This window comes from Heterodontus francisci, chromosome 3 (assembly GCF_036365525.1).
Source record: "Heterodontus francisci isolate sHetFra1 chromosome 3, sHetFra1.hap1, whole genome shotgun sequence".
In the NCBI taxonomy this organism is placed as follows: Eukaryota; Metazoa; Chordata; class Chondrichthyes; order Heterodontiformes; family Heterodontidae; genus Heterodontus; species Heterodontus francisci.
Window position 1 is genome coordinate 166,241,951 of NC_090373.1, and position 26,792 is coordinate 166,268,742.

The 26,792-nt window shown below is 43.6% G+C and overlaps 1 protein-coding gene across 2 annotated transcripts in view; it reads right to left on the reverse strand.

Moving 5' to 3' along the window:
• Window positions 1-16,085: 16,085 nt before the first annotated feature.
• traf3ip2a (TRAF3 interacting protein 2a) overlaps window positions 16,086-26,792 on the reverse strand; it is a 96,878-nt gene continuing 86,171 nt past the window's right edge. For both annotated transcript variants that reach the window (XM_068027384.1, XM_068027388.1), the window contains 2 exons: window positions 24,188-24,262; window positions 16,086-19,430 (listed from right to left, as the gene is read on the reverse strand). In XM_068027384.1, coding sequence (XP_067883485.1) covers window positions 19,284-19,430; window positions 24,188-24,262 — 222 coding nt within the window. In that variant the 3' untranslated portion in view covers window positions 16,086-19,283. The remainder of the gene's footprint in view (window positions 19,431-24,187; window positions 24,263-26,792) is intronic.

The window sequence follows — 26,792 nt, forward strand, 5'->3', positions numbered from 1 at the left end:
TACAAGGCTAGGTTTGGGAAGCTGGAGCTGTTCTCTTTGTTGCAAAGCAGTTTGAGGGGAGATTTGATAGAGGTGTACAAGATTGACAGGTTTAGATAAGGCAGACAAAGAAAAGCTGTTGCCATTAATTGATTGTACAAGATGAGGGGACACAGATTGAAGATTTTGGGCAAGAGATGCAGTGGGGATGTGAGGAGTGGTAATGACCTGGACCTCGCTGCCCAGAAGGGTGGTGGAGGCAGAGACGATGAATGATTTCAAAAGGAAATTCGATGGGAACTTGAGGGAAATAAACTTGCAGGGATACGGGGATAGAGCGGGAGAATGGGATTGACTCAAGTGCTCAATCAAGAGCAGGCACGGACTTGATGTGCCGAATGGCCTCTTTCTGTGCCATAATGACTCTATGACCTTCTAAATAAATAAAGACTCACCGACTACTCACCAATAAGCTGTTCCTTTGTATTGACGTCATTTTATTTTATAGGGAGGTCAACTGAAATGGTTTACTTAACTCTTATTATCTAAAAAGTTTAGATTTTCATTTACTGAAAAATTCAGAACTCCTTAGTGCTATTTTCCCTTGTTATTTAATTTTATCTTTATCCCCTAGATCTGATTAATTAATTGAGCACTGATTGTAATTAAATGATAAATTATAAAATTGGCTTTAGTTTTCAGTTTTTATACTATTTAATCGATCAAATCAGTCTATAGTTGATTAATTTAGATTAAATTAAGAGCTTACCAGAAAAATCAACCCACTTGACTTCTTGTCCTTTGATGTCACTTTACAATTTTTTTTCTTCCTGTTTGGTTCAGACTCTCAGATCACAGCCCGATCTGATCCCAGTCTGCTTCAACACTCTTAAAGGCTCGTCTCTCCCCTTGTGCTTTGCTGCTCTTAATTGGACTGAATAGATCTTTTTCGTCCCTGACTTTTCTTGTGTTATTAGGTTATTCTGTCTTCCAGCTATTAATGGTTTTTTTACTCATGTATATGCGAGAATAATCATGGAAAACATTTCAATTGATTTTTCTGATTTCATAATGTATCTTAAAAAGTCTATGTCAAAGCAACGCCCACATGCCAGTGAGCATAGAAATAGGAGAATTAAGTGATTGAACACGTGGCTGGAGAACAGGTATAGGAGGGAGGGCATCAGATTTCTGAGGCACTGGTACCAGTTCTGGGGCAGGTGGGACCTGTCCAAGATGGACCGGTTGCATCTTAGCAGGACTGGGACTAATATCCTCGCAGGGAGATTTGCTAGTGCTGTTGGGGAGGGTTTAAACTCAATTGTCAGGGGGATGGGATCCTGAGAGCGAACTCAGATCGGAGGGAAGTAAAACTGGTAACTTGTCAGGGGTGTGGGAACCCGGAGCAAATATCAGAGAGGAATACCAAGGTGTACAGAATACTGGGGGAGATAGATAGCACTAGAGTAGGGAATAGTAAGTTATTAGGTGGGGTCAGAGTAAGGGAGAGTAATAAAGTCTAAATCGAGGTTAATGTGCATGTATGTGAATGCATGGAGTGTGGTTAATAAGACTGTTGAGGTACAGGCACAGATTGCAATGTGGAAATATGATGTTGTGGTTATTACAGAGACCTGGCTCAAAGAAGGTCAGGACTGGATGTTAAATATTCCTGGATACAAGGTGTTCAGGAAAGATAGGAAAAGGAAAAAAAGGGGGAGGGGTGGCGGTATTGATTAGGGAGAGCATTGCAGTGCTGGAGAAAAAGGATGTCCCAGAGGGGTCGAGGACAGAATCAATTTGGCTAGAGCTAAGAAACAAAAACATTGCTCGGTGTTGTCTATAGGCCACCAGCTAGTGGGAAGGAAATGGAGGAACAAATTTGCAAGGAAATTACAGAGAGGTGCAAAAATCATAGGGTAGTTATAATGGGGGACTTTAATTATCCAAACATAGACTGGGATAGTAGTAGTGTAAAGGGCAGAGAGGGGCAAGAGTTCCTAGAGTGCTTTCAGGAAAATTTCGACAGAAGAATTTTTTTTTAGTCCAATGAGAAAGGAGGAACTGCTAGATCTGGTTCTTGGGAATGAGGTGGGCCAAGTGGATCAAGTATCAGTAGGAGAGCATTTAGGGGACAGTGATCATTGTATCATAAGGTTTAGGCTGATGGTGGAAAAGGACAAAGAACAATCCAGAGTAAGAATAATTAACTGGGGGAAAGCCAACTTCAATGGGTTAAGAATGGAGCTGGTGCGAATAAATTGGAGTCAAATGTTGGCAGGAAAACCAGTACATACGAACATACGAATTAGGAGCAGGGCTCGGCCCTTTGAGCCTGCTTCACCATTCAATAAGTTCATGGCTGAACTGATTACTCCACATTTCCACCTACCCCTGATAACCATCTACCCCCTTGCTTATCAAGAATCTAACCACCTCTGCCTTAAAAATATTCAAAGACTCTACTTCCACCGCCTTTTGAGGAAGAGAATCCCAAAGACTCACGACCCTCTGAGAGAAAAATTTCTCCTCACCTCTGTCTTAAATGAGTGACCCCTTATTTTTAAACAGTGACCCCTAGTTCCAGATTCTCCCACAAGGGCAAACATCCTTTCCACATCCACCCTGTCAAAACCGCTCAGGATCTTACATGTTTCAATTAAGTCGCCTCTTACTTTTTATGTTTATGTTTAGAGATACAGCACTGAAACAGGCCCTTCGGCCCACCGAGTCTGTGCCGACCAAGAACCACCCATTTATACTAACCCTACAGCAATCCCATATTCCCTACCACCTACTGACACTAGGAGCAATTTACAATGGCCAATTTACCTATCACCTGCAAGTTTTTGGCAGTGGGAGAAAACCAGAGCACCCGGTGAAAACCCACACAGTCACAGGGAGAACTTACAAACTCCACACAGGCAGTACCCAGAATTGAACCCGGGTCCCCGGAGCTGTGAGGCTGCAGTGCTAACCACTGCGCCACTATGCCACCCATTATGAGGTCTAGAACAAGGGGACATCAATGTAAGATTAAAGACTAGAGATTTGGGATAGGGAGCAAGAGAAACTTTTTTTAAACAAAGAGAGCTGTGAGATGGTGAAATGTTTTACTGGAATTGGTCATTGAAGCAGAGAACCATGTTAACATTTAATAATTGTGATACGTGGTTGAAGGGCATAAAGGGATCTGGGAACCAAGTAGGCATATAGAAGTAATACTACAGATAGACTGAAGGTTTGGGTTGGAACAAGTGGCCACTTTCCGTGTTATAGTTCCTATGTAAAACGAAGATGACTATGATATGGAACCACATGAAAGAGCTTCAATGAATTGTATTGCGTAGCTCATTCATATTTTTGAAAATTGTTGGCTAGCTTTCTCAATCATCTACAGACTTCAGTTAACATCTTAAACCATTTGAATAACAGAGGCGTGTTGCGCCTTATATTTATTTTATACCAGTCAAAATACTTTGATGTTAACACACGGGGAGTGAAGACCTGTGTAATCTTCAAATGAAGCCAGGTGAGAGGGTGTAGGATAATTGAACCAGGGCAAATGAACATCATTTATTCCCCATTTTTGAATCATACATTCTGTTCTTACTTTTAAATTTTATTGTTATAAATTCTTATGGCCACATTTGTAATGGGAAAAAGCCTTTGTAAACTGCCATATTGTAACTACACTGTCCTGCCAGCAGCAATGATGCAGCATCTCCACTGGGCTGGGGAAAGGGGCCATTTTCAGCCAGTGTGTGTGTGTGTGAGTGAAACATCACATTTGCTTAGCCAGTTTATTTCATAATTTTGTTCTCTAAGCCACTACCAAACTGCATTGGCCTGATTTAAATTAATAGTCTCTCTATAATTCTGTTTTAGTGTCACAAGCAACACCATGGTCAGAATCTAGATATAAGAGCCTGTGTGAGCAGATACTCTCTATGCCTGTATAGATGCAAAGAGGTTGAAATTCTGCTGATTACTGTTTTAGCATATCAATTTATGTGTTGTGTAAAATTTTACTACACTGATTAACAGTCTCGTTTCAGTTTCTATCTGCATAATTTAATTAAGTCATTAACCTATTTAAGATAGAGCTTGGTAACGTGTCAAAATAACTCAGATGGTAATTTCACATGAGTGCATTAACCAGGGAGCTAATAATTTTAACCCTATGTAGATTTATAACATGACTGATGTTGGCTGGAAGTGATAAGTGTTGAGATTATTTTGATATAGAAGAATCTTACAGCAAAGAGGGAGGCCATTCTGTCCATCACGCCTGTGCTAGCTCTTTGAAAGAGCTATCCATTTAGACTTACTTTCCTGCTCTTTCCCCATAGCCCTGAAAATGTTTCCTTTTAAAGTATATATCAATTCCCCTTTGAAAGTTACTATTGAATCTGGTTCCAGTACCCTTTGAGGAAGTGTAATCCAGGTTATAATAACTAGCTATGTTAAAAATATTTGTCCTTATCTCTCCTCCTGTTTTTTTGCCAATTATGTTAAACTTGTGTCCTCTGTTTACAGGCTCCCTTTTTTGACTTGGGGCTGGATTTTGTGTGGCCCCTTGAGGTGGCATCGGAGGCATGGGTGCATGGAGTATCACGATGGATGGCGGGGGTTAGCGGGACGGAAGGCCCATCGCCTCCCCATCGCCAAGCGATCTTCCTGGGGATGGTATAGGCTGATGACGGCCTTCCTGCCTAGAGGCCAATTGAAGCCCTTAGATGGCCTATTAATGGCCAATTAAGCACCTCTTCCCACCACCGCTGGGGGGAGGGGTCTTGCCATGCAGGGAGGTCACCTTGCAACATGAGGTGCCCTCCTTGCGGGCTTGGAAGGGGTTCCTCCTCTGTGGGCAATTTGTAGCCCAGGCAGGACCCCCACCAGGAACCAGTTCACCCCTCAGGATCTCTCTCCCCACCGTCCCCCCACACACTCCCCCTGGACTGTCCCCGTCGACCCCGTCTCACCTACTTCTTGTCCAGGATTTCAGCGCTGGGCCTGGGTCCTCTGTAGTACCAGTAGTGGACACTGCTCCCGGCGGCACTGCCAAAACTGCTCAGCTGCTGCTCTCTGATTGGCCAACAGCTCATAGAGGCGGGATCCCTGTCTGTAAAGGGATAAAGATCCCGGCGCCTGCAGAGGTGGGATTTCCCCACCCTTTTTAGCCTAGTGCTGGGAGGCTTGCCTCCAGTATAAAATCCAGCCCTTGGTGTCAATTCTTTCTGATTACGCTCCTGTGAAACACCTTGGGCCATTGTACTGTATTAAAGGTGCTTTATAAATTGTTATATATATATATATAACTATATATATAGTGTTACGACAGGTGAGAAAGGGATCTAGGGTTCCCTCTCAGCCTTCACCTGGTTTAACTGTAACAGGGTTTAATTTTGAAACACACCATGTTTTTAGCTTCCCCTTGGTGAATCCTTGTTCACCACTTTCCAATTATAAGGCAAAGAAACCAGCACAAACAGGTTTTCTTAAGTTTAAAGAAGAAAGGTTGAAATTTATTAAACTTAAACTTAAACTCTAATTTGGTTAATGCCTACGGATACAGGACATGCCCAACGCTAGCAAGCATACGTGATACACACGTGCAGATAGAGACATAATAGAGCAGAAGAAAAATAAAGTGGAAAAGTTTGAGGCAATCTCTGAAGAGGGTTTTTGTTACGGATCTTTGAGCTCACTGTGGACTCCTTGATTGTAGGTAGATCTTGCTTTTTGTTGAGGACCAGTATTCTTGTATTCTTCTTAAACCTTGTTCGCTGTAGGAGATTTTTCTCTCTTGGGGTTTATGTGTCTTCAGTGGATTTGGATTTCCGTTAGAAAGAGAGGGGAGCAGACAGACAGGAGGCTGTGGCTAACCAGCCAGGAGAGGTCTTTTCAATCCAGGCGCAAACAGACACTCTGAGTTCAAACTGTTTGTACAATTCAGAAAAACCCAGGTTGCCAAGCAGGCTAGTCATGTGACTAACTGATCTGACCATGTCTTGGCTCTGTGGATTGTATCATCTTAGCAGGGCCTGGAATGCGCTTCCCTGTCTTCAATGTCTGGTGCTCAAAGTATATTATGGGTTAAATGGGTAAGGGAAGTAACCACTGTTGTCCCTATTGGTATGTAAATGTCTTCCAGCCAAGTGTCTGGCAGCCCTTGTAACAGGCCTTCTCTTGTGGTGCCTTTAAGGATTGCATGTTAGTTCACATATAGACCCTGGTTTTCTAATGGCATTGCAATTTTCTTTAGGTGTTTATCCAGTTTTCTTTCTCTGTCAACACTTGCTCAGGCAGGATCATGCCAAATGCTTGGAATATATAAAATATTGGTGCAACAGGTTGGCGCATAGGTGTCTTCCTTTAAATATGCTTTTCAAATGAAAAGAAAGGGAGCAACAGACAGGCAGCCAGTTATGTCAGACTATTCCGTAGACAAACTGTGCCACCCCTAGCCCCGACGGCATCCTCACACTTACATTTACAGGCTGAGGCACAGTTACCTAGATTTACGAGAGCAGCCACCTATAAATGCTCTGAGTTACAGTGGGAAGTGATAAATGATATCTGTAGCTAACATGCATCATAAGCTGGCATTGCCAGTGGTAGTTAGATCAGCGGGTGCCCTAATGTTTTCTGCCTCTTTCCAGACATCCTGCAATGCCAATGGTATGTGAGGGCAGTCTAGAGTGCTCACTTGCATCTCCTGCAGCGCCGCTTCTACTTTGCCAGTCACAGTGTTTCACCATTTCATCATTTGGTGACAAACTACACAGCTACTGTGCCAGATATTGGGTTTTGCCAAGTATTTTTGTCACCCAAATAACCTTTACAGTAGTTGAAACACATATTAATATGGGAAGCCTTTGTAAAGGCTTCCAACTTCTGTGTCCTCTTTGCAGCCACTCACCTTTAACTTTACATTAAACCTGGTAAGCATTTGCAATTTCCCCACTCCCAACCATTTGTTCCGGGCTCCCAGAGCCAGCCTGAAGAATCATATAGAATCATAGAATGGTTACCGCACAGAAGGAGGCCATTCGGCCCATCGTGTCCATGCTGGCTCTCTGCAAGAGCAACTCACCTAGTCGCTCTCTCCTGCCTTTTCCCTGTAACCCTGAAATTTTTTTTTACTTCAGATAATTATCCAATTCTCGCTTGAAGGCTTCAGTTGAATCTGCCTGCACCACATTCTCAGGGAGTGCATTCCAGATCCTAACTACTCGCTGTGTAAAAATGTTTCTCCTCATGTCACTGTTGCTTCTTTCGCCAATCACCTTAAATCGGTGCCCTCTGGTTCATGACCTTTCAGCCAATGGGAACAGTTCCTCCCTATTTACTCTGTCCAGGCCCCTCAGGATTTTGAAAAGCTCCATCAAATCTCCTCTTAATCTTCTCTTCTCCAAGGAGAACAGCTTCTTCAATCTATCCACGTAACCTAAGTTCCTCATCACTGGAACTATTCTCGTGAACCTTTCCTGCATCCTAATGCTTTTACATTCTTCCTAAAGTGTGGTGCACAGAATTGGATGATTAGCTGAAGCAAAAAATACTCCAGTTGAGGCCAAACCAGGGTTTTATACAGATTCATCAAAACTTCCTTGCTTTTGTACTCTATGCCTCTATTTATCAATCCCACAATACTGTATGCTTTCTCAACCTGCCCAGCTACCTTCAATGATTTCTGCACATAGACCCCCAGGTCCCTCTGCTCCTGCACTCCCTTTAGAATTGTACCCTTTATTTTATATTGCCTCTCCTTGTTCTTCCTACCTAGAATGATTCACTTCACACTTCTCTGCATTAAATTTCATCTGCAACTTGTCTGCCATTCCACCAGTTTGTCTATGTCCTCTTGAAGTTTATCACTATCCTCCTCACAGTTCACAATACTTACAAGTTTTGTATCATCTGCAAATTTTGAAATTGTGCCCTGTACACCCAAGTCTATGTCATTAATATAGATCAAAGAAAGGAAGGGGTCCTAATACTGACCCCTGGGGAGACCCACTATATACCTTTCTCCAGTCCTAAAAGCAACCATTCACTACTACACAGTGTTTCCTGTCACTCAGCCGATTTCATATCCATGCTGCCACTGTCCCTTTTATTCCATGGGCTTTAATTTTACTGACAAGCCCGTTATGTGGCACTTTATCAAATGCCTTTTGGAAGTCTATGTACACCACATCAACTGCATTACCCTCATCAACCGTCTCTGTTACCTCATCAAAAAACTCGAGCAAGTTAGTTAAACATGATTTTCCCTTAAGAAATCCATGCTGGCTTCCCTTAATTAATCCACATTTGTCAAAGTGATTATCAATTTTGCCCAAATTATCATTTCTAAAAGCTTTCCCACCACTGAGATAAACTGACTGGCCTGTAGCTGCTGGGTTTATCTTTGCACCCTTTTTTGAACAAGGGTGTAACAGTTGCACTTCTCCAGTCCTCTGGCACAACCCCTGCATCTAAGGAGGATTGAAAGATTGTGGCTAGTGCCCCCGCAATTTCCACCCTGACTTCCCTCAGTATCCTTAGATGCATCTCATCTGGTCCTGGTGACTTGTCCACTGTAAGTACAGTCAGCTTATGGAATACCTCCTCTTTATCAATTTTTAGCCCATTCAGTGTTGCAACTCTTTCACTATGACTTGGGAAGAATCTTCTTCTTGGTAAAGACAGATGTAAAGTACTCATTTAATTCCTCAGCCTTGCCCCTTGCCTCCATGCATAAATCCCCTTTTTGGTCCCTAAATTGGCCCCACTTCTCCTTTTGCCACCCTTTTACAATTTAGATACCTATAGAAGATTTTTGGATTCCCTTTTATATTAGCTGCCAGTCTTTTCTTATACTCTCTCTTTGCTTCTCTTATTTTGTTTTTCACTTCCTGTCTGAACCTTCCATATTCAGACTGGTTTTCAATGGTATTATCCAACTGACATCTGTCATATGCACCCTTTTGCTGGTTTATCTTACTCTATCACTCTTGTCATCCAGGAAGCTCTGGATTTGTTTGTCCTACCTTTTTCCCTCGTGGGAATGTACCTCAACTGTACCCGAATTATATCCTCTTTAAAGGCAGCCCGTTGTTTTGTTACAGTTTTGCCTGCCAATCTTTGATTTCAATATACCTGGCCAGATTTGTTCTCATCCCATTGAAGTTGACCCTCCCCCAATTAATTATTTTTACTCTGGATTGCTCCTTGTCCAATTCCATAGCTAACCTAAACCTTATGATGCTATGGTCACTGTCCTTTAAATGTTCCCCTACTGACACTTGATCCACTTGACCAAGCTCATTCCTCAGAACCAGATCCAGCAGTGTCTCCTTCAGAAACATACTGATCTAGCAGATTCTCCTGAACACACTTCCTCCTATATGCTCTTTACACTATTACTTCAATCGTTCGTTGATGTCAGCTTCTTCCTAGAAGGTGGACTGTCATGGATCTCCACCCGTGTCTGTCCTGTGCTGCCCTTACACATTCTGCATTGGGTCAGCTACATCCAGTCCATTATATCTGTCATCCATTACCAACTATCTCAGTGCTGCTTAGGGGATTAACCTTGGCATCTTCCAGTGCTATGTGGCTCAGTACCACCAAATGGTGAATTTGGCCACTACGGCACTTTTGTTCAAATGTTTGGATTTGTGCATAGAATCACACAGCACAGAAGGAGCCCATTTGGTCCATTGTGTTTGGGCTTTACTATCGAATTTGTATTCACTGCCCTATCAACCGTTGCATTCCAAATCCTTACCACTCATTGAGCAAAAAAATTTTTCTTCATGTCGCCTCTTTTTTTTTCTTCTTTTTTTTGAAGGTGGCCTTTATACCGCAAGCCCCTTTTATATATTTTATGTTGAGGGGGCCTTTATTCCTCAGGCCACCCATTAAATGCATTTTATAAAATAACTTTATTAAAAATAATACAAAACTCAAATTAAAGTGCCATTCTCGGTGTTAATCATGCACTCCAGTCCCTGCGGTGCCCACCGGTCGCGGAAGACCTCAAGCGTACCGGCGGACACCACATGCTACTTCTCCACGGAGAAGTAACCGCGGAAGAGGGGCAGGCAATCAGGGCGGACGGACCCCCGAGGGCTCGCAGCCTGGACCCGTGAATTGCCACTTTGGCCAGGCCCAGGAGCAGATCGACGAGAAGATCCTCCTCCCGGCCCACACCCCTCCACATCAGGTGCCCAAAGATCAGGGGCTTGGGGCTGAAGTGCAGCCAGAACTTGAGGAGCAGCCCCTTTAAATACTCAAATAGGGGCTGCAACCTTGCACACTCCATATATATATGGGACACGGACTCGTCCAGGCCGCAGAAATTATAGGCGGCCTGGGAGTCCATGAGCCTACTTAAAAGTCGATTGCACGGGACTGCCCTGTGCAGCACCCTCCACCCCAGGTCCCCGATGTAAAGGGAGAGGACTCCCGCGTAGAGAGACTTCCAGCCGGGTTTCCCCTCGCCGCCAAATGACAGCACGGACTGCCAGGGTGTGTCCGGTCGGCTGACGAGGGCGATAAAGTGGAGAGTGTGCAGGAGCAGCCCACACAGGAAACCCCTCCGCGCCGTTTGGAATGGCATGGAGGGCATTTCCGAGAGGCGGCTCAGGTTGTGCGGGACCGGCTCCCGAGGAGGATTTCGGGGCCTGGGTCCGATGAGCAGTTCCGGTGGAGGAGGGGTCAGCTCAGCCGAGAGTTCATGTCGCCTCTGCTTCCTTGGACCATGCAAGAGGCAGGCACAGCTGAATTTGTGTTCGTTCGGGAAACTTTTAGGGCCAGTATAATGGTAATAATTTAAGACAGCTTCTGGCCATAACACCAGATGTTGAGGGGGCACTAGAGATGAGGGTGGGAAGGTGCTACTGACAAAGAATGACAAGAACATTCAAAGGGAAGTGCCAACTTAAAGATAAGTGGTTGCATATGAGGAGCAACAATTGAGTTAGCTTCTAAAAAATATTTTTGAGGTATATTAAAACCTTTCCTAACCCAGTGGCGAGCAGAATAAAGGCATGGGCAGGAAATGGAGTCTGTGATGGCGTACTACAGCATCTAAATTTGATGATTGGTGAAGTGGAAGTGCTGCTGAATGAAGAAGATGTGAGGGTGGTTACCTTGTTTTCCACACCAGGGTACCCTCTCTAAAGCATAAGAGGTATAGAGGACAGTCACAGCAACTCTTACACTAGTCGTTCGATGATAACTGCGATATTCTAAAAGGATTACACAAGAACATACAAAATAGAAACAGAAGTAGGCCGTACGGCCCCATGAGCCTGCTTTGCCGTTCAATAAGATCATGGCTGATCTTCTACCTCAAGTCAATTAGCTTGTCCTATGCCCACATCCCTTTGTTCCCTTAGCGTCCAAAAATCTATCAATCGCAGTCTTGAATATACTCAACAATCATTCTATTCTGAAGATGCATCACAGGAAAACCCAGACAGCCATCAGCCTACCCTAGAAAGCATACATATCACCTGGTGAGCCAACCTGCAATCCCAGAGAGCTATCACATCAGGTTATCTGGCAACTCCAACACTTTATCCTGGAGTATGTTTTACAGTATGGAGATCCACCACCTCAGCAGTTCTACTCTTTATCAAACACAGGTCTGATAGGGTTACCATAGAGTCATAATGGCACAGAAGGAGGTCATTCAGCCCATCAACTTCATGTTGGAGTCTATACTGTAAACAGGCATTAGCAATAGTTGTAATGTCCACTGTCCATTCAGTACTATCTACAACCTCCTCTTTAAGCAAAGTTTCCCATATCTCCATATCCACTTCTTCCTTTTCTTTACACAGAGGGTGGTGAGTGCCTGGAACTTGTTGCCGGGGGAGGTGGTGGAAGCAGGTACCATAGAGACATTTAAGAGGCATCTTGACAAATACATGAATAGGATGGGAATAGAGGGATACGGATCCCGGAAGTGCAGAAGGTTTTAGTTTAAGCAGGCATCAAGATCGGCGCAGGCTTGGAGGGCCGAATGGCCTGTTCCTGTGCTGTACTGTTCTTTGTTCTGTGTTGTTCTTTGTTCAAAGCCAAACCTCCCTCTATATCCACCTCTCCTTCCATAGCCAACCCTCCCTCCATAGCCACTATCTTCATATTCACCCCTCCCTCCATGGCCACCATCTCCATATCCTCCTCTCCCTCCATAGCCACCCAACCCCATATCCCGCCCTCCCTTCATAGCCACCATCTCCATATCCACCTCTCCCTCCATAGCCACCCCTCCCTCCATAGCCACCATCTCCATATCTACCCCTCCCTCCATGACCACCATCTCCATACCCACCCTTCCCTCCATAGCCAATTCTCCTTCCATATCCACCTCTCCCTCCATATCCATCCCCCCCCCCCCCTCCATGGCCACATCTCCATATCTACCTCTTACTCCGTATCCAACCCTCCATTCATGGCCACCATCTTTTATGCACCCCTTCCTCCATGGCCACCAGCTCCATATCCACCTCTCCCTCCATAGCCAACTCTCCCTCCATATCCACCTCTCTCTCCATATCCACCCCTCCCTCCATAGCCACCATCTCTTACCCATCCCTCCCTTCCTGGACACCATCTCCATATCCACCTCTCCTTCCATAGCCAACCACCCCTCCATAGTCATCTCCACTTCCATGACCTCCCCCTCCTCCTTCACCCCAATCACCCCCATTTCCTTGGTCTCCTGCTCCACCCCAACCACCTCCACAACCCCTCTGCCCCCGCACCCCTAACCACCTCCACCTTCCTGGCCACCGCTCTCTCCACCACTCCTGCCACCCTCACCTCCCTGGGCCCACCCCAGGCCACCTCTGCCATGAACACCTCCTCCATCACATCCATCTCACCATTGTAAAACAACTATTTGCATGTTTTTTTTTACAGAAAGGAAAATGTTGCAAGACTGAACAAGAAGAAAAAAAAAAGAATCCAGTAACTTTTGAAATCATACAAAGAAACTCAGTGATCAAAGTCAGTAGAATAAAATTGGTCTCAATTGATTTCTAGTTGGATTAAAGGCAAAGCTGATTTCTAACCCAGCAGTAATTCTCAGTCCTCTGGAGTGATAAATCAACTTGCCTCAAAGAAACGACACACAGTGCTGCCACAGATAAAATGTTTGCACAATAGGAAGTCCGTGAGCCCAGTCAGAGCTAACCAAGCAAGGATTGGCTTGGAGTCCACTGTAATGTTTTGAATTCAATGGTCTGTGCCTCAGTGTTTTAGCAGAGTGCTGAACTGTCTTACATTTATAGGCCAACTTCAGTTATAATTAATTCCAGGAAGCTTTCCTCACACTGTAGCTTCATCTGTAGGGCTTGTTGCTAAGTTTTCTTTGAGAGGAGTGTCAGCGATGAAGAATGGAACACTTTTGCATTCCTGCCACCATTTTTTTTTGTATTAGCAAGATCATAAACACAGCAGGAAGATTTTCTAACTGTTGTTTCCAGTGAAATCATAGAAATCTTTGTTTAGAATGTTGTTAAAAAATTGCCCTCAGCAGAAATCTTCCCTGCAAATAGTCAGCACTAAGCATTCTCAGACTGAATCAAGGCACAGCCAGTTTAGAGTACAGCTCTCTTGATTTTGCTCCAACAACGTATCTCAATCCCAACCTCAGCTAAATACTATGCCTGTACTTCAGGGTGATCATCCTGAGGACTACTCTGTCTGAAATTACACAATTGTATTGATTTATGGGCAGTTTTGTGCCGTGAACTTGTGCCCATTTGGAACAGGGTCAAGCCTGGCAGCAGAGAGGAGACTTTCATCCAATCAGGTTTAAATGAATATAAAAGCAGATGCCAGGGCTGAAAGAAAATTGTTCCAATTGAGTGGATCATCCAGTCCCGTTTAGTTTCATTTTAGCTTGCATTTTCCCATTCCTCTTACAGCTCCAAGCGTGCGCGAGACTCAACTTAACCAGTAAGACAACAGGCCAGTGATTGGCTCTTAGGCCTTCATCTACAAGCATGTCTGAGGCTCCGACAAGATAAATCACTTCCTTCCCTCCCAGTGGAAAAGTGCCAAAGCTGCAGTTAATGGGGCAAATCTTTACATTTGCGCATAAATTGGGTAATAGCGAATCAACCGCTGGTTTTACATCTCCCCCCGATGGTAATTTCTACTGAATTCAAAGGAAATAAAATTTGGGGGAGCTGTAAAACAGACTGTCAATTCGCTAACACCCATTTTACATTATCACACATAGTGCAGGTCTTTTCCAAATGATTTTTAGCTTGGCATTACTAAAAGTGAATCAGCAAGTGTACAGTTGCGACCTTGTTATGATAGATGCAGAACCTCAGCCTACTGCAACAAAGTGTGTGAAGTGCAAACATTTTCATCTTTCAGACTTTAACTAAAGCACCGAGCAGCTATATTCCGAGGCTTGTAACAGATCTAATTAAAACTAAAATCTACCGCCTGAATGCTATTTGAACACCGATTGGCTGAGGCCCTGGATTTAAAGATTATTATAGGATTCAAATGATTTTGTGATGTGTTTCAAGGGAGTTTACTAAGTTTTGGACTTTAGAGATTTCTGATGTCAACAGATGCTATGGCTTTTTTTTAAATAATTCTTGGCTTTTTATAAGATGGGGAACTCCCTTCTTCCCCACTCTCGTGATTCAAAAACGTACAAAATAAGTCCCAAAGATGCCAATCTGGTTAAAAAAAAAGACACAAACAATTTTAATCTGCAGCTGTTGACAGGGTTTGTTAGGGTGCTAAACAAGCCCAGTTCATTTACTGATGTTGCAGATTTGGACACTGGCTGCGTATTGCACCACGAGATGCTGCTTCTCATCAGGTACCATACCCTAAAGGATTTGGATGGGGCTGCCTCCAAGTGATCAGTAGGTAAATGCACCAGGTGAAGTTGTCCTTCACCATGGCAATGAGAAATCCCCAATTTGTGTTGAGTTAGTCGTCGAGAGTGGTACAATTAGTCTGTGTCTTTAGGTTTTGTGCATGCGGCCTGGGAGTGGTGGAATGATTATTAATCAAGCTTCTTGTTTTGCTTACGTCTGCTGCAATGCACATTTGTAATGGACGCTGGATGAGGACAGAAAAGTTTGAGCTCACCTGTGATGCCAGGAGACCTGGTGACACTCATTTTCCAAATTTACCCATTAAATAGCACTCAACAAAGGGGGTAATGGTGGACTTCCAGAGTTCACGGAGCTGTAACCTACCATAACCACCATTTTCAAATGGGGATAATGGGTGAAAATGACTCAAGTATCTGAGCAGATCTGATTCACAGTCTAGATGCTTGCAAGATTAAAATAGGCGGTTTCAAAAAGTTCTGTCAGATGTTAAGCTGAACTAATTTGGTACAGCATATTGGGGTGAATGCCTAAATACGGGGAAAGTGATTTTCACCACCGGCGGGTCACGATGAATGGAATCATTTGCATGAGTTATAGTCAACAAATATTCTGCGCAAATCACGATTCTGGACTGAGCTATCAGGTCAACCTAGATTCGATTTTCTACATGACAGCAGAACCACACCACACACCCAGAGCTCATTTTATGTGGATGGAGATGGAGGCTCTTCTGAACTTGGCATTGCCATGGAAAAGTCCACAGACAACCCTTATGTCAAATTGAATTTTGCAATGGTGTTCTTCAGGTAGAACTTTATTCTACACTATTGTCTTTTGCCTGGAGATGTACGCCTTCCTTCAGCTCGCTGCCACAGAATCGTGATTCTCATAGAGATGGTGGGAAAATAAGAAACAATAAGCAAAAAACGTCACTATTATCGATGTGCAGCCAAGCCTCCTGGCTCAACTGAAAGCTTTTTAAATTCTATTATTGGCCTTTTGATGTCAGGCAAATTTAGTGTATAATTTAGTGTATAAATAAATCATCGATCTTACAAATAAATATAAATAAATCCAACCTATCAAACAACACTGTGGAACAGGAGAGAATGTGAAATTAATTACAGGTCAGAAAGGCAAAAAAATAACTGTGGGAAAAGCTGACCTCTTTTATTTGCCATTAAAATGGATGCAAAATATAATGCAAAATGGATGCAAAATGTCCTATGTAGATCAAAATGCAGGAACATTTTCAACTCGTTTTTTTCTAAAAAATATTCTTTATTTTTTTGGATTGATCTATAAGGTAATCAATTTGCACAAATAAGGGATAAGAGATTGTGTAGCAAATAAAATTCCACCACTAATTGCAGGTAACATCTCTCCCAACAGTATAGTGCTGTAGTGACTAGAAGTTTCTGACTCCATCTTCAGCTTTTGCTTTGCAAGGACTGTCTGCCCTTTAAAAGCACAATCATCACAATTTTTTTGTTTAATTTGAAGAGAAGAGTCAGAAGGGAGATCCTGTCATGCATGTGATTTGCATCACCATGACAGCTGTAAACAAATTTTCTAACTTTACTAACTGCTTATCCATGAGAACAGCGTCTCTTCAACCACTATGCGTGTCAGTCTGTTAACACAGTTGATGCTTTGCCATGGCTGTGTTTTAATCAAAGATTTCCATTTGGACCTCATGAAGGAACCACCCATCCCAAAGGTCTCACAAAACACAAATGCGTATTTTGAGATAAAGTCTGTTAACTCTATTTCAATATTTTTGATATTCCCCCCCCCACTTTCTGAAGTTTGCTAGGAGCATACAGTTTCCCTGGTATTGGAGAATTATCGCAAGATCTGTTCTCATCTCTCCTCAATAATTGAACCGAGTAAATAATCTATAATCTATATCAATGTCAGATGATGGGACTGAGTTTAATATATCCAAGTTTGGTGACAATTATAAAGCTAAGTGGGAAAGTAGGCTGTGAGGATGCAGAGAGGCTGCAAATGAATCTTGACAGATTAAGTGAGTGGGCAAGAAGGTGTCAGATGAAGCATAATGTGGTGTCATTATCCATTTTGGTAGGAAGAAAAGCAGAACATTTTTTTAAAAGATGAGAAACTTGTAAATGTTGTCATGAGGGAATTGGGTGTCCTTGTAAATGAAACAGAAAGTTAACATGCAGATACTGCAAGCAAATAGGAAGGCAAATGGTATGTTAGCCTTTATTGCAAAGGGTTGGAGTACAAGAGTAAGGAAGCCTTGCTGAGACCTCACCTGGCGAACTGTGTACTATTTTAGTCTCCTTACCTAAACATGGATATACTTCACTTAGACGGGGGCAACAAAAGTAAATAGATTGATTCCTGGGATGGGAGGGTTGTCATGTGAGGAGAGATTGAGTAGAATCTTTAGAATTCTCTACTCCAGAGAGATGTGAATGCTCAGTCGTTGAGTATATTCAAGAACGAGAGCGATGGATTTTTGGGCACTACAGGAATCAAGGGATATGGGGGTAGAGTGGGACAGAGGAGTTGAGGTAGGAGATTAGCCATGATCTTATTGCATGGCGGAGCAGGCTCAAGGGTGGTATGGCCTACTCCTGCTCCTGTTCCTATGTTCTTACAGTGTTAACGCAATAATGACCAGTGTAAAATATGACTGAGCCGATTATTTTAATCTTTGCCTTTGAAGGTTTCCTCCCTCACTCTTGAAGGTGCTGACCTTCACTGGTTGCAGAGGCACTGGCACCGCTTCCATACGTCAGCCCAGTGGCTAACCTTCAGGTGTGAACTTAGAATATCACTGAAGCTATTCAAACAGGGAGGATATAAATCTGAGCCTGAACCAGTTCTTCAACATTCAGGTGTTTTTCTCAGCTGAGGAGTCCTGGCTGGTCTTTCCGTTTCCATTACCTCAAAGTCACTGTAGCCCAATTGTGACCTTTGTGAAACTAGCCATTAAGATGAATGTCCTTCACCTTAAAAATTTATTTTTCGTAGTTGTGGGGCCAGAAAGAAAAGACAGTCACTAATAAATCCAGTAAGGAATTCAAGAGAAACGTCTTTACCTAGAGAATGGTTAGAATGTAGAACTTACTACCACAGCACTGTGGATGCACCTACACCACAAGGACTCATGCAGTTCAAGTAGCTTCTCAAGGGCAACGAGGGATGGGCAAAAAATGCTGGCCCTGCCAGTGACACCCACATCCCATGAATGAATAATTTTTTAAAAAATGAAGTGGTTAAGAGAAGTAGCATGCATGCATTTAAGAGAAATTTAGATAAGTGCATGAGGGAGAAAGGAATAGAAGAATGATGATAAGGTGAGGTGAAGTAAGGAGAGAGGAGACTCATGTGGAGCATTAATGCAGCAGAGACCTGTTGGGCCGAATGGCCTATTTCTGTGCTGCAAAATTTGATGTAATAAAAGCCCTGGGTGATTCTCCATCCAATTTTATTTCTCCAATCTTTGCAAAGTGTGGGTATGTAGATTTTGGGTAAGGACAGAATTGGGGCCCAACTTTGGCACTCCCTATATTTGAAAACCTTTTGACACAGGAAATTGGATAGAGAAAAGAAAAGCAGTGAGCTGTACTCAGTTGCTGATGATAACTGTGCCATTTTCACCAATTTTAAACTTGTTGATAGTGGCTAAACAGAGCAGGCCAACTACTTGCTGAGTGTTCACCTTCCTCTAGGGCTGGTGGCTATGAGCTTCCCCTGGAGCTTGTGGCCAATCTGAAACTAGACAGATAGGAGGAAGCAACAAGCCATTGGCTAGTGTTCCTCCTTTGGCGGTGAATCTACCACCGAGAGCAGTAAAGTTAGCTGAGTCTGCTCTCATCATTACCTCAGACGCAATCCAAGAGAATTTAAAAATAAACACTTGGGATAAATTTCCTGACTGATGGAAACCCATCACATGAAGGCCATTGGCCATCTTATCAATTTTCCAAGGAGTACATTTGAAAAGTGTGATTGGTATCAATCAAGAACTGCACAGTGGGATTGGTATATTGCATAAAACGCCCCTTAATTCTCAGATCTCCTTTTATGCCAAATTAAAACTTTGTTTGAAATGGATTTGGATGTATGCATAATTCTCAAAGGGTTAAAACATCGGTGTCATCATGCTGTGTTGAACTTAGAAGCGTTTTAAAAAATATGCACAGTTCATGTGAAACCCTAGCGCTGGACACCTTGATGTACAGAACTTTTCAGTAGGCTAAGCAGCCAATTAACAGCTGAGGCTGCACCATTACATACAAAGGTCAAAAACATTGACCAGCTTGGCAAGATGTGAATAGACTACAATATCTTCCACACATTCCACTTCTATCAAAGTAATTCTACTGAGGCAAGAATGTCTGCTGTATGTTAATTTAAGAAAAAATGAGGGTAATCAAGGCCAAAGGCTTAAAGTGTGACTGTGTGAATGGTGGGTAATGGTCCAACTGGTGGAGCAACGTATTCCTCTTCCCTCAGCAACCGGAGGAGGATTCGCTTCTGATCTCTCGGCCAATTGTAAATGTGTGTGTTCTGTAGCCAGTTGGGCACGTGAGCCTGCAATGAAAGGGAAAGCTTTACAGAATGTACAAGGTCACACAAATTTATGGAAAACAAGACAGTGAAGAACAGCATTCATTCATTTCTTACCAAATGGCATTTAACTAAAGCGTTGAAAACCTGGGGTAACTGTACATTGGTGATAACTGGGGGGTTGGGGGGAACGTTTCCCAAAGTTAGTTAATTGTAGCAAAATTGTAAATGCATTCTTTGGGCTGGCACTTTATGAGCAAAGGAAATATTTCTCCACGGTTGTCTGGTTTATTTTACTTCAATAACCTCTACTGTTTTTGACAGTTGGGGGTTTGTATCGTATTTGAAAGTGTTTATGATATTAAATAGGGGGTCAGTTGACAGAAAGAGGCAATTTTACTGAGAAATAATATTCTATCAGGGTGGTTAGATGGACCATGTTTATAATATTTTACTGGCATTTGAATTTTTTTGTGTTTATTTGTTTAATATAATGTTAATGCAAAAGCAGTAAAACCTCTTCTTTCTTACAGATGTCCTTACTGAAACGCATGGGTTCCTCGCTAAGGTTCAGGTAGGAGAATTGCTCCATCAACACCATGGGCGGATATGGCCTCCTCCTGAGAGCCCTTCTCCCCTCGTCTCCCTCAGCAGCTTGTCCTGCTCTGTTCATTCCCCAAGTCATGCTATATTCCAAGGGGAATGCCTAATAGTGCAACCATGTCTGGGTGCAACTGGGTTGTGCTGAAGCCTTGAGGTCAGGACAGAGTCCTTCAGCACCTGCCACTCCCGGTAGACTTTTGCAACTTGAAACTGTAGAAAACACCAAACACTTGTAAAGTTATAGCAACAGCCAGAAGAAATCAACCAGCAACTAACCTGTCGATGATCACTTTAAATAACACTGGTGGGGTTGGGGTGGTGGGGGGGGGGGGGGGTCCTTCCTGGTGCTGTGTGCCAGTCCAGCTGTGTGAGATTAAGAGAGGGCACTGGTTGGAGCACTGTGCTCCAAAATGGCACCGCTGGAATTAAATCAGTGTTGCATGCTGAGGGACGTCATGATCTGCTTGCTCTGCATACTTCCGGCTGACAATCATGCATGTACACTAATGTCTGCACCAATGCCAGCAATTTACCCCATCAACCTCTGAGTTAGAAGGTTGTGGGTTCAAATCCCACTCCTGCATTTCAGCACAACAATCTAGACAGACACTCCAGTGCAGTATTGAGGGAATGCTGCACTGTCAGGAGTGTTGTCTTTTGGATGAGACATTAAACCAAGGCCCTGTCTGCGCTCTCAAGTGAATGCAAACAATCCCATGGCACTATTTTAAAGAAGAGTAGGGGAGTTATCCTCAGTGTCCTGGCCAATATTTATCCCTCAGTTAACATCACTAAAACAGATTATCTGGTCATTATCACATTGCTGTTTGTGGGAGTTTGCTTTGTGGAAATTGGCTGCCGTGTTTCCTATATTACAACAGTTCAGAAACAACTTAATTGACTGTAAAGCACTTTGGGATGCCCGATGTTGTGAAAGGTGCTATATAAATGTAAGTTTTTCGCTTTTAACTGTGCACACGCTGTGGATGCCATTTTGGTAAGGGCACTCGTAGCACCCAAAAAATGTGCACTAATGAGCCCAATTTTTCTCCCTTGTATTTATATAGCACCTTATCTACAGGATGTCCCAAAGAAGTTCAAAACCACTTCTGTAGTGTCATCACTGCTGTTTTGTTGACAAAGATTTATTTGCCCAGAGAGTCTTTTGAATGTGTAACTTGCTATCACATGGACAAATTGAGGTGAATGGCACAGATGCATTTAAGGGGAAGCTAGACAAAAACATGAGGGAAAAAGGAATAGAAGGATATGCTGATAGTGTTAGACAAAGAGGGGTGAAAGGAGGTTTGTGTGGGGCATAAACACTAGCTTTGACCAACTGGGCTGGAAAGATAGTAAAATGGACATTCTCAAAGACTGAGATCGAATGAGGCCAAAATCTATCTTGTGTTCTTGTAATACAATAGCTTGAGTCATGTCCTTAAAATGCGAACCACAAAAGAAAATCAAGAATACAGTCACAGAAATGTTACAGCACAGAAGGAAGCCATTTGGCCCCTCGTGCCTGTGCTGGTTCTCTGCAAGAGCAATTTAGCAAGTCCCATTGCCCCGCACTTTCTCTGTAGCCCTGCAAATCTTTTCCCTTCAGGTGTTTATCTAATTCCCTTTCAAAAACCACGATTGAATCTGCCTCCACTACCCTCTCAGGTAGTGCATTCCAGATCCAATCCACTCATGATGTTAAAAAGTATTTCCTCATGTCGCCTTTGTTTTTTTTAACAATCAGTTTAAATCTGTGTCCTCTGGTTCTTGACACTTCGGCCAGTTGGAACAGTTTCTCCTTATACACTTTGTCCAGACCCCTCATGATTTTGAACACCTCTCTCTGTGATGAAACATAGGTATAGCAGGCTTAATTAGGTAGAATTTAGATACAGTTAATATATTATACCTTTTAGAATTAAAGATTGAATTAATGGTCAGTTTTCAAGACTCACTGAAATTCCCCTTTAAGAAGGTAGAGTTAAAAATTTCAAGGTCTTTCAAGGTCCCTGTCACAATAGAATGTGAACCAGAAACACCTTTTAAGTTGGGAAATCCATTTCAGGGTTTCTGTTGCCAAGGACTTTGAGGATAAATACACATTGAAATGTCCTGTGTGACATCAGTGAAAGATAGCCATAAATTTAATTAATTGATAGTGTTGGTAAAAATAGATGGATTAACTCACAAAGAGAGTTCAAGCTACCATAAAAGACAATTATAGATAATAAAACAATAAATGGAATAGTACTTACAGGAACAAGATGTCAAGTAAAGCCAATTATAAACATTTTGACCAGATAAATGCTCACAACTTCAAGAGTAGGGGAATTCCAGCAAAACATTAAGTGGAGATGTTAGTTAATGATTCTACCAAATATGGATTTCAAGAGCAGGAAAAACACAAACAGAAAAGTAACACCTATATGCTAAAAGGTCAGATGATACCTTAGAAACAGTATAAACATGAGAGTTTTTGAAGCAAAAATTAGAAGTGTTGAATGCTCAACAATACTTCTCACCCTATGGCTTACTCGGGGAATTTAAGGTAAAAGTTTGCTTTAAATTTTGATGGATATTCTAAGATAAATTGCTCTTGCAGAGAACCAGCACAGGCTCGAGGGGCCAAATGGCTTCCTTCTGTGCTGTAACATTTCTGTGACTGTATTCTTGATTTTCTTTTGTGATTCATAGGGATGTACTCCTGATTTGGTTTAGTCCCTATAAGGAGTTAAATCACTTCATATCAAATCTCCTCCAAATTTTCTCTTCTCAAAGGAGGAAAAGCCCAGCTTCTCCAATCTATCCATGTAACTGATGTCCCTCTTCCCTAGAACCATTCTTCTAAATCTTTTTGCACCCTCTCTAAAGCCTCCACATCTTTTCTAAAGTGTGGTGCCCAGAATTGGACACAATACTCCAGTTGAGGCTGAACCAGAGTTTTATAAAGGTCCATCATAATATCTTTGCTTTCGTACTCTGTGCCTCTATTTATAAAGCCCAGGATCCCATATGCCTTTTTAATGACTTTCTAAACCTGCCCTGCCACCTTTAATAATTTGTGCACATATACCTTTAAGTCTTTCTGTTCCTGTACCCCATTTAGAATTGTACTCTGTATTTTACATTGTCTCTCCTCATTCTTCCTACCGAAATGTATCACTTCACACTTCTCTGCATTAAATTTCAACTGCCAAGCGTCTGTCCATTCCACCAGCCTGTCCATATCCTCTTAATGTCTAGTACTATCCTTCTCATAGTTCACAATACTTCCAAGTTTTGTGTCATCGGCAAATTTTGAAATTGTGTCCTGTACACCCAGTCAAGAAAAGCAGTGGTCTAGTACGGAGTCCTGGGAAACCCCACTGAATACCTTCATCCAGTCTGAAAAACAATGGTTCACCACTATTCTTTGTTTCCTGTCAGTCAACCCATTTTGTATCCATGCTGCTACTGTTCCTTTTATTCCACAGATTTGCCAGCAAAGTTGAAAACAATTATGTACCTTATTAAACACTTTTGTGAAGTCCATATACACCACATGGGCCCCATTACTTTTATAAGCCCTCTCTGTTACCTCATCAAAAAACTCAATCAGGTTAAATATGATTTGCCTTTAACAGATCCGTGCTGGCTTTCCCTGAGCAATCCACATTTGTCCAAGTGGCTTTTATTTTTGTCCCGGATTATTATTGCTAGAAGTTTTCACACTACTAAGGCTAAGCTGACTGGCCTTTAGTTGCTGGCCTCTTTTATTGGCCATTTTTTTTTGGTTTAATTTATCTATTCCTAGCAATGGCAGTGATGTCTGCTGACGCTTCAAGTAGTGATAACAGAGACTGTTCGCTTTTTCATATATGTGCGTGCTTGATGTTGTAAAGTTTCCCAATTAGGCTCAACGAGGAGAAACAATGTAAAATAAAGAGTACAATTCTAAAGGGGGAGAGCCTAATTTGGTTACCAGATTTAATATTGGCTAAAAAGAATCAAATTTCATGAAAGGAATAATTCCACTTTTTGTTAAATAGATCACTCTGGCCCTAAGGGTACGAGGGACTGTAGCCTTCGCGTGTGAAGCTGTGCACTGAAATTTTTTAATTTACAGACAACATTCCCTTTGTATGTATCTATGTGCAGGAAATGGTACAGCAAAGAGAACATCTGGCTTTACTTGCCTTGGTTGCATTTGCAAAGAGTACTGGTATAAACCTGAAGTTCATGCTTGCTTGTTGTATAAACTCAATCTGCATCTGAAAGAAGAAAAACATGTTTACTCCCCTGCTCTGAAAAATCCAGCTAACATTTCAGTGCAATGTGTCGTGAACTGGGAGAGCAGCTTTTAATGTTGTCCCTGGCTGACATTAGGGGCTGAATTTTCAGGGCTCCCTGAAGTCGGGGATGAGGTGGCGGGGGTGGGGTGAAAATATCAGTGAGGCGGCATGTTGATTTCAAGACGTTGATCTTGGTGTGGCAATAATCACCGGGGGGGACAGAGGGTGGTGGGGGAGGGCAGCACAGGAATCCTGCTCTCCTCCCAACTGAAGCCAATTAAGGCTGTGGAAAGGCTCGTTTAGAACTGGTCAGGGTTTGAACTTGAAATTTTTTAAAAGGGGTGCACAAATTACCCACACCTTCAGAAATAGATCAGCTGAGGAGAGGCAGATACAGAGTGGGGAACGAGTGATGGCTGCCCCAGGACATCGCCCCAGCCTCATAAAAGAGTCAACGAGGCAGAGGAGGAGTCAGCTGTTGGTAAGGGGGTATCCTTGGCGCTGCGTAGGTGGCACAGAGAGGGGGTATTCAGCACCCAGGCACTGAATGGGGTTGGCACCCCCACCGCTGGCATCGTGGAGCCAGAAGATCAGGGGTCAGGGATGCCAAGGACAGGTGGGTGGCTACCTGCCCGGAAGGAGGGCTGCAGCTGGCAATGGGGGCGCGGCTGTCAGAATTTGGGTCCGATGATGATGAGGGACAACACTCTCTGCACGAAAGGCGGAACCCTGAGTAGCAGGAGGGCACGGGAGAGGAAAGAGGGGCAGGAAGGACACGAAGACCATACCCTCAGCACAGGATCTACTGCCGAAGATGGAGCTACCTGGAGATGCCTGAGACCCAGTGCCACAGGAGACTGCGTCTGTCCAGGCAGATGGTCAGACACCTGTGACCTCGTCGCCAAAGATCTCACACCTCACAGCACTGGTTGCCACACCCTGCCAGTGGTCATCAAAGCCACTATGGCCTTGAACTTCTTCACTTCTGGCTCCTTAAAAGGATTTGACGCAGACCTTAGTGGCATCTCGTAAGCAGTTGCACATCACTGCATCTCACAGGTCACTGATGCCCTCTTTGCCAGAGCTGGATGGAACATTCACTTCACAAAAGACATAGCTCACAGGGAAAGAGGGTTTTACTGCTATTGCTGGATTCCCCCAGGTGTAGGGCATCATCAGTTGCACTCACGTGGCCATCAAGGCACAGTGACCACCCAATGAGATTCATCAACAGGAAGGGCTTGCTCTCCCTCAACATTCAACTGGTCTGCGAGCACAAGAGCTTCCTCCATTTGTGCACTCACTTTCCAGGCAGCTGTCATGACTGCCTCGTCATCTGCCAATCCTGGCTGCCTCAGATCTTCACTCTAAATCCCAGAGTGCCTGGATTGATCTTAGGGGACAAGGGATATCCCTTATCCCTTGAAGACATGGTTACTCACCCCTCTACGGGAACCATATCAAGAAGCACAGAGGCGAAACAGCCAATGCCACTGGCTCAATAGCACAACCATTGAGCAGGCCAGCTGGCTTCTGAAGATGCGATTCCAGTGACTGGACCAGTCGGGTGGAGCCCTCCAATACCCTCCTGCAAGGGTATCAGTCATTGTGGTGGTCTACTGAACTCTCCATATCAGGGGAGAAGCAGGAGGTGAGAGAGGAGGAGGAAGTGGAGATGGAGAGAGATGATGCTGAACAGAGAGGTACCCCTGCTGCACAACAAGGTGGCCGGGCATGGCTTGGGGAGTGAAGGGCTCCATGAATATCAGGCATCTCCTGATTCAGAATGTTTCAACTGAGCCCCCTGACCCAGGTTGAGGGCCAGGGCATGGGAGGGAGCCTGAGGGACCCGTGCAAACACATGCATGGAAGACACAGCCTGGAACATCTAATCATGGACCACCTAGGAAAGAAGCACATCTGCCCAGAGACTTTGCCCTCACCAAGGAGGATCCCGTTCTCTCTTCCACCACCTCATACCACAATAAAAGGAATCCCAGGTGTGTGCCTTAATGTGTCATCATTTATAAAATGTACAGAGAGGAAATCAGTTGACAGAGACTATAGGAAGACAACACAGTGACCCACTTAGTGCTCCAGGTGACATAGTGGCCTCTGCACTCAGCGACTCCTATGTGATGTTGCCCTCATGGCCCTGGAGGAGGTGGAGGCAAAATCTTGACAGAACATATGAGGTCATTGAATCTTTTCCGGCACTGGATCAAGCAAACTGGAGCCAGGCCTGCTTGGTATCAGATGGCGGCCTCCTCTGGCCACCCTCTTGGAAAAAGACCTCCCTTCTCTCCCTCATGACCTCCACCATAACATTCAGGTGCACATCAATGAAGCGAGTTGCAGCTCTGCCTCAGGTGCTAGACCTCAGACTCTCCTCCCCTTGGATCAGTGGAAGGCTTTGATACAATGGACAGTTTTGTTCAGGGCAGCCAGCAGCCTCAGTGATGGTTGCTGTGGGGAGTCTAAACGAGTCCCACAGTTGATCTGCTCTGTC